Below are 16474 nucleotides of genomic sequence, written 5' to 3' on the forward strand. Positions count from 1 at the left end.
TGTTGGTGGAACTGCAAATTAGTACAATCACTATGGAACTTGGTATGGATATTCATCAAAAGAATATCAATGGGGGCTAGGGTTGTGGCTCAGTCATGGGGCATGTGCCTCACAAGTGTGGGGCACTGGGTTATATCCTCAGGACCACATGAATAAATAAAACAAAGGTATTGTATCCATCTACAACTAAGAGAAAATTTTAAAGTTCAATAATGGAAACACCATATGACCCAGTTATCCCACCCCTTGTTATTTATCCAAAAAAATTAAAATCAGCATACTATCATGATATATGCATTCAAGTCACCATAGCCAAGTTATGGATACAGGCTAGGTGTCCATCAGCAGATCAATGGGTAAAGAAAATGTGGTATATATACACAGTGGAGTTTTACTTAGCCATAAAGAAAAACGAAATTATGTCATTTGCTGGTAAATAGATGGAACTAGAGAATGTTATGTGAAATGAAATGAAACACACTCTGAAAGTCAAGAGTTGAATGTTTAGAGAGAAAAAATTGTTATGGATCTTATGAAAATAGAAGGGAAGCTGCACATAGTGGTATACACCTGTAATCCCAGCTATTCATGAAGCTGGGGTAGGAGGATCACAATTGCAAGACCATCCTGGGCAACTTAGTAAGTCCCTACCTCAAAATAAAAAATAAAAAATCCTGGGGGTGCAGCTCATTTGGAAAACAGTCCTGTATTCAATACCCAGGAAGGAAGGGAGAGAAGGAAAAAAGATGAAAAATAGAAGGGAGACTAGTAAGAAAAGATGGAGAGGGAGAGAGAGGGAGAAGGAGAGGACAAGGAGAGGTACTGAGAAAGGAAATTGACAAAATTATACTATGTGGATATATGACTACATCACAACAAATCCCATTTTAAGTATAGTTATAATGCACCAATTTAAAAGATAAATAGGAGACCAATAGAATACAGGAAAGAGTTTGGGAGAGGGAGAAAGAGAGAAACAGGGGAAGTACTGGAAAATGAAATGGAACAAATTATGTTATATGCATATGTCACAATGAATCCACTATTATGTATAATTACAATGCACAAATAAAAAAAACAATACATATTTACTTATTTATACCCCAGTAATTCCTCTTAGATACCCAACACAATTTTTTACTCTATGCCTCAAAGAGACATAAAAAGTGTTTACTGTAACACCTTTCATGTGAACCAAAAATGCCCACCAACAAGGAAATAGATAAAATGACTGTAATATATACACACAATGAAATATTTTATAGCAGTGAAAATAGCCATAAATACACAAATTAACTTAGTAAAAATATTAAAATGAAACAAGAAAAACCCTAAAACAGTACATAAAATATGGTGCCCTTTCTATACGTTCAAAAACAACTAAACTTTAAAATACATGATATTTATGCACTCACACATATGTTGTATATGAATTATTTCCTAAAGAATAGATGTGACTAACACAAAACTCAGGTCATGACTTTCCTGGATTTCAGTCAGAAACAAAGAAAGAGTGTAAAACAATGTAGATAACTTTGACATTTGGCAAGTTTCTGGTCCTTGAATAAATGTTAGATTCAAGGATTTTTTTTAATTCATTGAAAATTAAACAATGATCATATGGTCATAAACCTAGAATTATTATTACTCTCTAAATTTGTTAAAATCGGATATTTTCTGTCTTGTGAACACTATACCTAGATAACTTAATTTCTCCATTTAATTAATATCTTACCCATTGCAGAAACTATTTTCAATTAAATGTTAATTTCTATAGCTAAGGTTTAAATATTTAATTTCCTAAGTTTGATGTAATACATAATTAAATCATTTCTTAATTTCCATCAAAGAATTATAAAAAGAAAAAGAAAAGATGATACATAATGTCCTAAAACAATTTTTCATAAAACTGTAATTTGGATATATGACCTCTTTGATTTGTTTAATCACCTCCATGGGGCATCAGTCCCAAAGGTCTAAGCCACATCAACACAGATAGCCTTCACATAAATACATCCTTGCTACATGGTAACGATTTTTGGAACACACATAAACAAATACAGTGTCCTTCTGGTTTAATTAGGCAATAATTTACCTACAAATATGAGTAACAAGAGAATACACTAAAAGACTACAAATATTGGGCCAGAAATACATTTAACCAAACTGATTCATCAAGTTTTCCACCAATACCACATCTAGTTTTTCTCTAGCTTCTGAATTAAATAGAGATTGCCATTAAATCTTATCTATTTCAATTGTTGAATTAAAATGTGATTGGGTTGTAGTATCCATATAAATAAATTTTGGTTAATCCAATTTTTCAATAACTTGCCCCATAAGAATTTTTTCTGAATTATCAATTAAATGAATCATACTTCTAATGGAAACATGGATGCATTTGGACTACATGAGAGTGTGGCAGCTGTGGATTCTTAGCTCTTGAAAATATATTCTAATTTTTTTTTTTTACTTCTGGTAAGTATTCTCTCTTATCTGAAAAAAGATACAGGTTAGAAAATAGATCCTAGTTGGCACAGGCCTTAGTCTGAAATTAAATATAAATAGAAAGTACAGTATATTTATATAATATAAAACTAATACTAACATACTAATGCCCTCTAAGGAATGAAGGTTAAATTTCAACAATGGCAGTTAGTGTATTTTGAAGTGCCTGAATGTTATCCATGCATCAAGCATATGCAAAAGAATTTATATTTACTATATAATCTAATCTTCCTCACAACCATCTTACAAAATAGGTACTATGATAATAACTATTTTATCCATCAGTAGAAGCTAACAGAAGATAATTGGCTTCCTCACCTTCACATAGTGAGAAAGTGACTGAGATCAGATGTAATAAAATCACAGGTAGTCTGAATTCACAGTCTAGGGTCTTAACTATTGTGATATTGTCTTTTTCTTTTTGGGCTTTGTATGGCTATGATAATATACCTCTTCCTTTATAATTAATAAAAAAGCCAATCAATTTATTTTTTTAATATTTATTTTTCACTGTTAGGTGGACACAGTATCTTTATCTTATTTTTATGTGGTGCCAAGAATTGAATGTTGCACATTTTTTAATTCTTTCTCATTGTCTTGCCACATCATTAAGTACATCTGAAGTATGATTAAATTTTTTTTACTCATTTTGTTTTAAATTTCACTAAAGAAAATAAAATGCCAAACTATGGTAGCTTATTGGGAACTGAAGTCCATAATATGAAAAATGAAAATCTGAGTTTCAAGTAAAATGTAGTATGCATCTTTTTTATTTTCTATTTCTTCAACTCCACTGTAATGTCCCATTTTTTATATTTATATAATTTTTGTTTATTTTGTTTTTTTAAAAAAACTTTATTGTATAAATTTAGGATTTAGACAATATTCAATATGTGTATAGTAATGATTTAATCAAAATAATTAGCTTTTTAAACTCATTTTTAAAATTGAAATTAAAACAATATTTAGTATGCAGTCCAATACTTAAATAATATGGAAAATGTTTAAAAATGTTAAATGAAATGACTTATGATTGAACTCACAACATTAATTACTATAATGAATAATTCTTGTTATGGAAGTATTTCTAAGAATATTTAGGGCCTTATCTAATCAAAGCTTCAGATTGAACTAATGTTTTTCACCTCCTAAAAGGAGTCACATGGGGGCTAGGGTTGTGGCTCAGCGGTAGAGCGCTTGCCTAGCATGTGCAATGCCCTGGGTTCAATCCTCAGCACCACATAAAAATAAATAAATAAAATATAAGTATTGTGTCCAACTACAACTAAAAAATAAATATTTTTTAAAGATTAGTCACATGTGGGGCTGGGGATGTGGCTCAAGCGGTAGCGTGCTCGTCTGGCATGCCTGCAGCCGGGGGTTCGATCCTCAGCACTACATACAAACAAAGATGTTGTGTCCACCAATAACTAAAAAATAAAATATTAAAAATTCTCTCTCTTTAAATCAAAATGTGAAATATGATATATCAAGAACTATGTAATGTTTTGAACAACCAACATTAAAAAAATAAATTAAAAAAAACTCTCTCTCTCTCTCTGTCTCTCTCTCTCTCTCTCTCTCTCTCTCTCTCTCTCTCTCAAAAAAATAGTCACATGTATTTTAGAAAATGTATACAGATTATAGACATCCACTGTGCTCTCCAACAGTATAAAACACCTGGTGTACTCTGCTCACTTTTGTACACAGTAATTTGAAATATTTGATAAACTATGATGTGTCTAGTAGAAATTAACCAAGAAAACATGAAAATTTAGATCATGTACTGCTCAGAAAAACTGAAAGTGTATTTAGTCTAAGAGTACATATGTAAGATTTTTCAGATAAGCCAAACTAACACAACATCATCCAGAGAAGTATATTTGGCTTTTTCTTTTAACTTGTCAATGGACCTTTATTTTTTTACTTACTTATACGTGGTGCTGAGGATCGAACCCAGTGCCTCACACATGTAAGACAAATGCTCTTCCACTGAGCTACAGCTACAGTTCCAGTACATTTGGCTTTCTAACAGTTAAAATGATGGAGGTCATTATTATAAACATTAGGACAGTGGATACTCCAGGGGACAGCAAGGCAGTATAATAGAGATAATTGGTAACTTTCTATTTCTTCACTCAGGTGATAGTTAAAAAAATATTTTCCTGTACTCCTCAAGCTTCTACTTTTGTTTGTGTATCCCTCTTTTATTTTATAATGATACTAACATATGGTAGGTTTTAAAATTAAGGCATGTTGAAATAACTTATTCTGTGTTGTTTTATAATAAAGAAAGAGATTCAGTGCCTACATGTTACAAGGAAGCATCTTTAACATTGATTAAAGGAAGAAAAGCACTCCATGTACAACTGACTTGCCTGTCATAAATGTTGTATGAAATATGAGTTGTGTGAGTAATCTGTGGAAGGATATCCTATGCAAGAACAAAAGCTGGATTTTGAGGTCCATTTCAACTTTAAAATTAATGCTTTGAAAGTTACCAGTACCATAACAATTTTAAACAACCAAAACATCCCAGTATTTTTGTATTTAGGGAGCTCAAGCCATCTTCTGTTCATGGGCTTTATCACCTCAATAAATACATTATAATTGTACATATTTATGTGCAAAGGTATGTTTATACCTTTTAAGAGTTATGGGAAAAGATTTAAGACAATCTAGATTAGCTTTAAACCATGATGGTAAAATAACTAGTGTGAAAAATGAAGAGAATAAAGAATACATAGAATAATAATGATTCAGATATAAATTTATCAATTTTAGAATTAAATAATAACACAGCTCCAAGTGCTATCACAAATATTAACCCTCACAACCTACCATTGTGTAAGGGGCTATTATTATAGTCTATGATTATATTCTATTCTTCACATATAAAGAACCTGGTACACAATCAGTTTAAATAATTACAAAAAAAAAAAAACAACAAAAAAAAAAAACATGCTTCCCAGTGGTGGAGCTGTGATTTGATGCAGGCAATTGGAGTTTAGAATCTGTACTTAAGCACTGTCCTTGACTTAACTGACATCCTACTATGTAAAAATGAGACGTTCTCTAGTTAAATTGAATTCACAGTTTTTTACTGAGGAAAAACTACATCTTTATCTCATCCATTCTGATAATAAAAGTATCTTCCATATGACCATTATGTTATCATCATGTTTTAACTAAAGTGCTTATATTAATGATACTTGAGATATTTTATCTATATTTTATAATGCAACTGAAATAATTCAAGTGTTTATTCCTTGTCTGCAAAGACACTGTAAAAGTAAAGTATACTGGGTCTGAAGTGTATGGTCAGAAATAACATATAAAAAATTAATTCAATTATTAAAGAGTCTATATTTTTAATGATACAAAACTCAGAAATAGTAAAATTGATTAAATCTTTATCCTTGTATGTACTCATTTTAGCATGAAAGATATGATCATTTTATAGAAAGGGTTCCAAAGCAACGAAAGATTCACTCATGTGATCAGTAAATTTTACAAGTATAAACAATTTACTGATAGTTTAAGAAATTATTGTTTTCATTACCTGTCTACCTAATTTGGCAAACTGGACACATGATAGGGGCTTATAATGATGGTTGCTATGTGTTTGTTGTGACCAAAAGTTCAATTCTTAACTTTCTAACAAATAGATTAGGTTAGTTAGGTAATGAAGTATTAGTAATTATAACAATTGCCAAAACATGGCATCTATACATGTAAATAAATATAATGAAAAATATTAGCCAGGTGCAGTGACACATACTTATAACCCCCCTGGCTCAGGAGGCAGAGGGAAGGGGATCACAGGTTCAAAGCCAGCCTCAGCAACTTAGTGAGGCCCTAACCAATTTAGAAAGAACCTGTCTCTACAAATATAAAAAGGGCTGGGGCATGGCTCAGTGGTTGAGTGCTCCTGAGTTCAATCCCCAGTACCAGGGAAAAAACAGAAGATAAGAAAAGAAAAGGAAAAATATTATTTCTCAGCAACCAAAACACAGTTTTTTAAAAAGTATAGCTATGAATGCCAGAATTACTACAAAAAGCAGGAAAAATATGAGTACTAAAATAAGTGCAGTAAAAGAGATTATCAGATAAAGATGTTTAGAAGTGAATATGGAAAAATTTTTCTGCTACCAAACAGTGGAGTTTAAAAAGTAAACATGCCATTTTACTTTTTTACCTCAAGCACAGCTCCTTTGATAAAGAAAAGACATCATAATCAAGTGATCAAGAGAAAAATAGTGTCATGGTTCCAAGGAGAAAAAAAAACCTCAAAATATATCCCACTCTTAAAATCATGTGATTGACTTTATAGATTTATTGCTTAATTAAAATACATGGAACCATGGATCACATGGCATATTAAGGCTTTTCAATGACTTACAATTCAGTGTGGTTGCTTATAGCATATTATTTTTAAAATCACTTTAGCTATGGTGGAATATAGAGATACTAAAGTCACGAAAACAAATATGAAAAATGAGCCAAATGGGGAAAAAGCATTCAATTAATTAAGTTTTGTTACCCATGACAAACATCAGAGATTTAGAATTCTACCTAAAGCTAGTACTGTACTGTCTTTGATTACCATATTATTGTCTTTCATAAGAAACAATGGAAACAAGCAATGGAAGTTTCAGAACAGACTTCATCCTTCTAGGGTTTTCTGATCAACCTCAACTAGAAAGCATCATCTCTGTGGTTGTCTTCATCTTCTATATTGTGACTCTGGTAGGAAACACAACCATCATTCTTGTATCTTATCTAGACACCCAGCTTCATACCCCCATGTATTTCTTCCTATCTAATTTGTCCTTTTTGGACCTCTGTTATACAACTAGCATTATACCCCAGATGCTGGCAAATCTATGGGGCCCCCAAAAATCTATTACATATGGAGGGTGTGTGCTCCAATTCTTCTTTGCCCTTGACCTGGGAGCCACAGAATGTCTTCTCTTGGCTGTGATGGCCTATGATCGCTATGCTGCTGTTTGTCAACCTCTTCACTACACAGTAATAATGCACCCTGAGCTTTGCCAGAAGATGGTGCTGACCTCCTGGTTGGGTGGTCTTGGAAGTGCCTTAATTCTTTGCTCTTTGACTATGAAGTTGCCAAGATGTGGACACCGGGAAGTAGATAATTTTTTCTGTGAAATGCCAGCATTGATCAAGATGGCTTGTGTCTATTCAAAAGTAATTGAGATTGTTGTCTTTACTCTTGGAGTTCTATTTCTTCTAGTACCTCTATCATTAATTCTCATTTCATATGGAGTTATCATTCGAGCTGCAATGACAATCAAGTTGGCAGCAAGGTGGAAAAAGATCCTTAATACATGTGGTTCTCACCTCACAGTAGTAACTCTATTTTATGGAACACTCATTTATATGTACATGAAACCACAGAACAGCACATCTCAAGAACAAGGAAAGTTCTTTACTCTCTTTTACACAGTCATCACACCAAGCCTTAATCCTCTGATCTACACTTTAAGAAACAAAGATGTGAAGAGTGCAGTGAAGAGAATATTACAGATTAAAAAAAAAAAACATTCAACAAAGTCATGAGTGACAAGGAAAAAATGTGTCAAAGCACAGAAAAGCAAAGAAATATTGTTCTTTACTAATGAAATTTCATTAATTTATTCAAATACATGAATACATGCCTAAAATTTACCATAATTTGTACCAGAGACTTTTAATTTTGTAAATAGATATTAAATTGAGGAAATACTAAGGAGATAAAGATATATATGTAAAACATAAGCACAAAGACCAATCATGGACTATAGGTAAAAATGTAATGATGAAATATAATAAATACAGTAAATATATATAAGGTATTAAATAATCTATTTTAAATCAGTATTATTTGAAGCTATGAATCTTTTTCTTCCCTGTTTTATTAATTTTCTGAGAAATAACACATCCCTTCATTCACATGTTTGACTGGATCAACCAATGTGGTAAACACTAACAATCAAACAATACACATTCCACCTCAAAGTTTAATTGGACATATGGTCACCATGCTGCAAATCACATTTCCTAGTGTAGCCTCTATCAGTACAATGTCACGGAAGTCATGGGTACAAATTCTGAATATATTTAATATTAACCTACTTAGTCTCACCTTCCTCACTTCCCTTCCTGTTACCTGAAATGTGAATGTGGATGGTATCTCACTTGAACCATGCAAATGGGTACAGAACCCTAAGAGAAAATATATAGCAACCCACTAGCAGAGCAATGCCTCCAGACCATTGTGTAATAATAATCAATTAACTGTGTATTTGTGTCTCTCTGTTGGAATAGCTTAGCTCTAACCCTTAGAAGACCTGATAAGGAATTTGGGCTATGTCCTGGAGGGAGCTGTGGTCCTTGGACCAGAAGCATCAACATCAATTGAAAAATTATTAAATACAAATTCTTATGCCTCACCATAGAACTACTGGATAAATAATTTGAGGATAAATCCAGAAATATACATTTTTAAAACAAACATTTCGAGTGATTCTGCTCAGGTTAGAGTTTGAGAACCACTGTTGTAGGAAAACTAGTAGATATAAAGTGTCTCTAAACATTAAATAAATGAGGTTTGATAGATATGAATTACTTTCCTCCCTGGTAGATATGGAAGATAAAATGAATACCAATTTCTCAAAGCATTTACATAAATACCCTAAAATGTCAGACCAAAGATCAGGAATAATCCATTAAAGACCTCTTTTCTATCACCAGAAGAATGAGGAAAATAAGAAGTTTCACTTAAGATTAAATGAAATCAGTGTAAAGTGTACTTCTTATTTAATACCATACTCTTTAGACATTTTGGTTTTATGTTATTCTATTTTTTGTTGGATGTGGTGGTAGTTTATGGTTATTTCTTACAAAAGAGCTTGAACCTCTTAATTAGCAAAACAAAATTTAGTGATTTTTTTTTCTTTGCTCCACATTTATCACTTGTTTTGCTGGTAAATACATTCAAAGTCTGGAGGTCCCTGTCCTGGAGAATGACATAATCTACTTCTCTATAAATAAACTAACTCAGAGATTTGAAATCCTCTCTGCAAGTGATAAATTCCACATTTCTGCAATAACCTTCATGTGACATTTCATAGGCAGAGTTGTCCACAACCTACATGAAGTAATTGGATGAAGGAATAAGAGTACTAAGGACTTACAATCTTCCATCTCCAATACTTAAACCCTGTAGTTCCCAATTTTTTTTGGTGAAACATGATATCTTTCTTTTACATGAATACATGTCTAAAATTTACCAGAATTTGTATCAGAGAATTTTAACTTTGTAAATAGATATTAAATTGAGGAAATACTGAGGAGATAAAGATATATATGTAAAACACAAGCACCAAGATCAATCATGGTCTTTGCATGTGTCTTTACAATTGTCAGTTGTATAAGTCTTTGTAAAAGGGAAGAATATGAGAGTGATATCACACAACAGTTAAAGCATGAAGAGAATACAAAGGTTATAGTGTTATAAGGACTATGGAAGAAAGACAAAGGTAAAAAATGACAAAATTATGGCCACTGAAAATGAGTATCAACTTTGTGATGAAAGCCTGTCTCAATTTTTGACAGATATTATATTTATCACTTTAAAACCTTCTAAGCAAATTCTCTAACCAATTAAATCTTACCTCATATGAAAGTTCCTGAAAAACTTCAGTGTCTTCTAAACTCTCTCAAAATTCAGACCATATAAATATTAAGCCATTGACCAGGACGGGGATAAAGTTCAGTTAGTAGAGTGCTTGCCTCATATGTACAAGGCCCTAGGTTCAATCCCCAGCACCCACACACACCAAAAAAAAAAAAATAATAATAATTAACCCATTTTCCCATTTTATTTGAGTTTGTATGTGTGTTGGGAGAAAAGACACTGGTGAGTTTCTCAACAACATAGAGCTTCCTATTAATAGGTAGGAGTAGTAGGAACATGAAGTTAAGGGGATAATTCTACAAACTGGAACTACGTGCTGGCTGTCCACATGCTGTCTTTTAAAAAGCAATTTACCATTGTGGCCATTATGGCACTGCTCTCTCTTAATTCAGTAGGATGCCACATTCCCTGACAAATACCCTATTATCCTCAGGGATATTCTCTCAGGGTCAAAAAAATACATGAAGAAAGACTCCTCCTTGCTGACATAAATGGACCTGAAAGGGGGACATGTGGCCTTAACACAGACCACTACACAGACCAAAAAAGTCCAACACTCAAGAAGACAAAAAAAAATAAATAAAGCAAAAGTCTACCAACTGTAAAATCTGTAAAAGCAAGTTCCAATCAGAACCCATCAGCACAAGTCAAAGGAACGGAAAGTTGCCTTTAGGTTTTTAACATGTCATTTTAATTTCACCACAATGGTAAAATTTATCTTCTGTGATGGTTTGGATATGTGGTGTACCCCAAAAGCTCATATGTGAGACAATGTAAGGATGTTCAGAGGTGAAATTATTAGATTATGAGAGGTGTAACAATCCATGGCTTAATCCACTGATATGGATTAACTGTGTAATAATTACAGGCAGGAAGGTTGTGATTGGAGCAAGTAGGTCACTGTAGGCATACTTTTGGTGCATATATTTTGTCTCCAGTGAGCAGTGTTCTCCATCTGCTTCCTGATTGCCATGTCCTAGGCTGCCTTCTTCCCCCAAGACCTTCCACCAGGCTTGGATGTTCTGCTGCACCTTATGCCTTAAAACTAAGGAGTTGGTCACGTATGGACTGAGATTTCTAAAACCATGGGCACCTCCTCTAAAATTGTCCTTTATCAGGTCTTTTAGCCACAACCATGAAAAAGCTGACAAAAATATCCCCCCATGGGTTTCACGTGGATACATATGGATAAGATCATGCTCAGTAGAGACTTAAAATTTTGATGCAATCTTACTGTCAGTCAAAATTAAGAGATGGTACCTGGGCAGGACTCTCTAAAACCTTCCCTAAAGCCCCCAATAAAACTGGGGAACCAAGGAGTACAACATCACTCTCCTCTCTAAGAAGACCCACTCTCTCCCTTGAGGACATCTTTCCTTCCTCCTATAATAAATTCTGCTATATTTTTACTATGTTTTGCATCTTTCCTGAAATATTCTCAAACAAGAACGTAAGAACTAAAAAACACAACATGACCCCCAGTCATTATATTTTTGCTATGTCTAAATTGATTTTTGACATGAATTGCATATTCAATAAATGTCTATAGAATGATTAAGTAAATTAGTAGTCATTTATTAAATCTTCATGAAAATATTATCAATTCTGCAGAATAAAGAAAATATCCATTGGGTAATATGGAAGCAATATCTTTAGTTTATGTTAATGTTTAAGTCACTTAAAACACCTCTGACTTAGAGGAAGAGAAAGGTAATACAGTTATTCTTTCACAGGCATAATATTGTAAAATCTTCAATATATATTTTCTTCAAATATATTTCCTTGGAAATGTATTTTTGGAAACCAGAAAAATAAGAATAAAATAATCCTCATTATCTCTAGCCCATAAATAGTCATCAAAATTTTTAGTTGATTTTATTTATTTCTATTTATATTAAAGTTTTAATCATATTCCATTTGGTATCCAATATTTCTCTCAGTGTATGCTTTTATATCAATTATGATATCACCCCCAAGGGGGTAAAAGTCAAAACTGAGGAAAAGTGACAAAAATCAGATATTAAAATGATTGGTGGCTCTTCAAAAGGCACTGCACCACATATATACACAGTATATGTATGGCATTAAAATCATTAGGAAGGAAATGATGATAATAAAAACAAAACAGGTTGAGAATACTTGGTGTTGGGTTTTCCCTCTGTGTAAAGATAATTGGAAGAAAGTCTCCTTCTAAAGCAAAGGATAGGCACACTCAGTTTCCAGCACCTGATGAAGGCCTTAATAGTCTTCTAGGTTAAGAATTCAATATGCACCCTTTAGTTAATCAAGTTAAAATATTGGAAATTTACTGACACTATATATTTTTTTAAGTGTGGGAGTAAAGTGTTGTTAGTAATTTGGGGAAACAGACATCCCATTTCTTCTTCACTGTCTTAGTTACATGCTACTTCATAAACTTTTTTTAAAGAAATAAGCAGAATTACAAAGAGAGAGATTCCAACATGGCATCGGGCGCGGAGAGATCAAGTCTCTGACCTCTTCAGCTGTGCGGGCATAGGGAGTCGTAAACAATCTAAATTCTGTTTGCTCAGGATCACTAGGCAATGCTGAGCTGATGTGGATCTGGGGCGAACAGTCTGGGCCTCTCAGAACACACACTGAGCCAGGATCGGATGAATTCAAGCTCCCGTTCGCCTGCTTCCCGCAGACAAACAGCTGTGACTCAGCACTAATCCATCCGGCTGAAACAACTGGTCAGCCCTTCTGATCCTACGGAGGTAAATGCCAACCAAGCCTTCATAGGTAGTGGCCACAGGTTTGAAACGGGGCTTGGGAGAGACAGTAAGGACCCACCCGTTGCATTGGTCACCCAGCAAAGGGAAACGAACTGTCGCCATTTGCAAGAGATACCACCATGGCAGAGAACTGACGTCACCAGACTGCTGTGGAGGAGATAACTTCATTGAAACCTGCGGCTACAGGTGTGTAATCCCCTAGCCTTCCCTCTCCACACATCGGGGAAACCTTAAGGGCCCCTCCCAGCTCTCCCATGAGCGCGATAGCCAGACCGAGGGAATCAGATGTGGCGCGGGATGCGCGGCTCGGAACTCCCGGCTACCGCTCCCACCAGTGCTGACAACTGAGGTCTCTTGCACCAGCTACCGGGGGCATGGCTACCGGAGGGCAAGTAAAATTCACTGAGGATTCTCAGCCCCAAGCTCTACAAACTTAGGCTCTGAGGGAATGGCAAACAGGGAGAGTGTGCCCAGTCGTTCATGAAAACAGGGTTCCTGGGAGCAGCAGACCTGCCGTGTAGCCAGTATTGTGGTGAGCGGCACCCGTGAGAGGGGCCTGGCTAGAGGAAAAGTGGGGAAGTGACTAGACACAAGAGGAGGCCCTAGGCACTCAGGATTGGAGACTCGCCCAGTCTGGGAGGAGGAGCTGCTGCACAGTGATTGGTTCCTGCGTATTGACAGGAGAAGCTTGGCCTGGTGGGCACAATGCCACCTACTGGAAGAGAAGTTAATCAAACTCTAAGACTGCATTTATTAGTTTTTTTTTTCTCTTCTTTTTGATTTGGGTTTTTTTCTTTCATTTTCATTTTTCTTTCTTGTTGTTATTAAATTTTTTTTCAATTTTAAAAAAATTTTTTTCTTCTAATTTTAATTTTTATTTATTATTATTATTATTATTTTTTTAAATTTTTCTTTCTTTTTTTATTTCCTATTTCTTTCTTCTTTTGTCTTTTCATTTCTTTTCAATTTTCTTATTCCCCCTTCCTTGAATTCTACCTGCTTACTCTCCTTCTCTTTAGTGACTTCTTTCCTTCCCTTCTAATACCTTTCCTCCCAAGCATCAAATAAATTTATAGGAGTAAACAGTAACTCAGCAGTCAAACAGAACAAGAAGTAACATGAGCAGTTTGAAAAAGCAAGGAATAAAAGGAGTACAAACAATGCAGGACAGCCTAAATATTCAGGAGGACCTAGAGTCATCAGAAAAATGGTCATATAAAGAACTCAAGGAACACCTTAGACAGATGGAATGGAACCTTAAAGAGGATGTGAGACAGCAAATTCAAGCAGCGAAAGAACACATTGAGAATGAATTACATAAACAGATAAAAGAAGAAGTTAAGCATCTTTATCAGGAGATAGAGATTATAAAAATTAATCAAAAAGTAATTCTAGAAATGAAGGAAACGATAAACCAAATTAAAAACTCAATTGAGAGTATCACTAACAGAGTGGAGCAAGTAGAAGCCAGAACGTCAGATAATGAAGACAAAATATATCATCTTGAAAAGAGTCTAGCCAACTCAGAAAGACAACAATCTCAATTACTTTTGAATAGACACAAGCCATCTTGATCAATGCTGGCATTTCACAGAAAAAATTATCTACTTCCCGGTGTCCACATCTTGGCAACTTCATAGTCAAAGAGCAAAGAATTAAGGCACTTCCAAGACCACCCAACCAGGAGGTCAGCACCATCTTCTGGCAAAGCTCAGGGTGCATTATTACTGTGTAGTGAAGAGGTTGACAAACAGCAGCATAGCGATCATAGGCCATCACAGCCAAGAGAAGACATTCTGTGGCTCCCAGGTCAAGGGCAAAGAAGAATTGGAGCACACACCCTCCATATGTAATAGATTTTTTGGGGCCCCATAGATTTGCCAGCATCTGGGGTATAATGCTAGTTGTATAACAGAGGTCCAAAAAGGACAAATTAGATAGGAAGAAATACATGGGGGTATGAAGCTGGGTGTCTAGATAAGATACAAGAATGATGGTTGTGTTTCCTACCAGAGTCACAATATAGAAGATGAAGACAACCACAGAGATGATGCTTTCTAGTTGAGGTTGATCAGAAAACCCTAGAAGGATGAAGTCTGTTCTGAAACTTCCATTGCTTGTTTCCATTGTTTCTTATGAAAGACAATAATATGGTAATCAAAGACAGTACAGTACTAGCTTTAGGTAGAATTCTAAATCTCTGATGTTTGTCATGGGTAACAAAACTTAATTAATTGAATGCTTTTTCCCCATTTGGCTCATTTTTCATATTTGTTTTCGTGACTTTAGTATCTCTATATTCCACCATAGCTAAAGTGATTTTAAAAATAATATGCTATAAGCAACCACACTGAATTGTAAGTCATTGAAAAGCCTTAATATGCCATGTGATCCATGGTTCCATGTATTTTAATTAAGCAATAAATCTATAAAGTCAATCACATGATTTTAAGAGTGGGATATATTTTGAGGTTTTTTTTTCTCCTTGGAACCATGACACTATTTTTCTCTTGATCACTTGATTATGATGTCTTTTCTTTATCAAAGGAGCTGTGCTTGAGGTAAAAAAGTAAAATGGCATGTTTACTTTTTAAACTCCACTGTTTGGTAGCAGAAAAATTTTTCCATATTCACTTCTAAACATCTTTATCTGATAATCTCTTTTACTGCACTTATTTTAGTACTCATATTTTTCCTGCTTTTTGTAGTAATTCTGGCATTCATAGCTATACTTTTTAAAAAACTGTGTTTTGGTTGCTGAGAAATAATATTTTTCCTTTTCTTTTCTTATCTTCTGTTTTTTCCCTGGTACTGGGGATTGAACTCAGGAGCACTCAACCACTGAGCCATGCCCCAGCCCTTTTTATATTTGTAGAGACAGGTTCTTTCTAAATTGGTTAGGGCCTCACTAAGTTGCTGAGGCTGGCTTTGAACCTGTGATCCCCTTCCCTCTGCCTCCTGAGCCAGGGGGGTTATAAGTATGTGTCACTGCACCTGGCTAATATTTTTCATTATATTTATTTACATGTATAGATGCCATGTTTTGGCAATTGTTATAATTACTAATACTTCATTACCTAACTAACCTAATCTATTTGTTAGAAAGTTAAGAATTGAACTTTTGGTCACAACAAACACATAGCAACCATCATTATAAGCCCCTATCATGTGTCCAGTTTGCCAAATTAGGTAGACAGGTAATGAAAACAATAATTTCTTAAACTATCAGTAAATTGTTTATACTTGTAAAATTTACTGATCACATGAGTGAATCTTTCGTTGCTTTGGAACCCTTTCTATAAAATGATCATATCTTTCATGCTAAAATGAGTACATACAAGGATAAAGATTTAATCAATTTTACTATTTCTGAGTTTTGTATCATTAAAAATATAGACTCTTTAATAATTGAATTAATTTTTTATATGTTATTTCTGACCATACACTTCAGACCCAGTATACTTTACTTTTACAGTGTCTTTGCAGACAAGGAATAAACACTTGAATT

General features: G+C 34.2%; 2 protein-coding genes across 2 annotated transcripts; one reads left to right on the forward strand and one right to left on the reverse strand.

Annotated features, from left to right (window-relative positions):
* Positions 1-7140: 7140 nt before the first annotated feature.
* On the forward strand, positions 7141-8091 carry LOC144256490 (putative olfactory receptor 2W6). The gene has a single exon (XM_077801535.1). It carries the CDS (start codon positions 7141-7143, stop codon positions 8089-8091), a length of 951 nt encoding a protein of 316 aa, XP_077657661.1.
* Positions 8092-10016: 1925 nt separating this feature from the next.
* On the reverse strand, positions 10017-15093 carry LOC144256491 (putative olfactory receptor 2W6). The gene is made up of 2 exons (XM_077801536.1): positions 14490-15093; positions 10017-10033 (listed from the first exon to the last, which is right to left on the reverse strand). The coding sequence occupies exons 1-2, from the start codon at positions 15091-15093 to the stop codon at positions 10017-10019; spliced, it is 621 nt and encodes a 206-aa protein (XP_077657662.1).
* Between the last annotated feature and the right edge of the window lie 1381 nt (positions 15094-16474).

Source organism: Urocitellus parryii, chromosome 8 (genome assembly GCF_045843805.1).
Source record: "Urocitellus parryii isolate mUroPar1 chromosome 8, mUroPar1.hap1, whole genome shotgun sequence".
Taxonomy (NCBI): Eukaryota; Metazoa; Chordata; class Mammalia; order Rodentia; family Sciuridae; genus Urocitellus; species Urocitellus parryii.

Coding starts and splice junctions, on each gene's coding strand:
- LOC144256490 (XM_077801535.1), top strand. CDS start 7,141: ATGGAAACAAGCAATGGAAGTTTCAGAACAGACTTCATCCTTCTAGGG.
- LOC144256491 (XM_077801536.1), bottom strand. CDS start 15,093: ATGGAAACAAGCAATGGAAGTTTCAGAACAGACTTCATCCTTCTAGGG.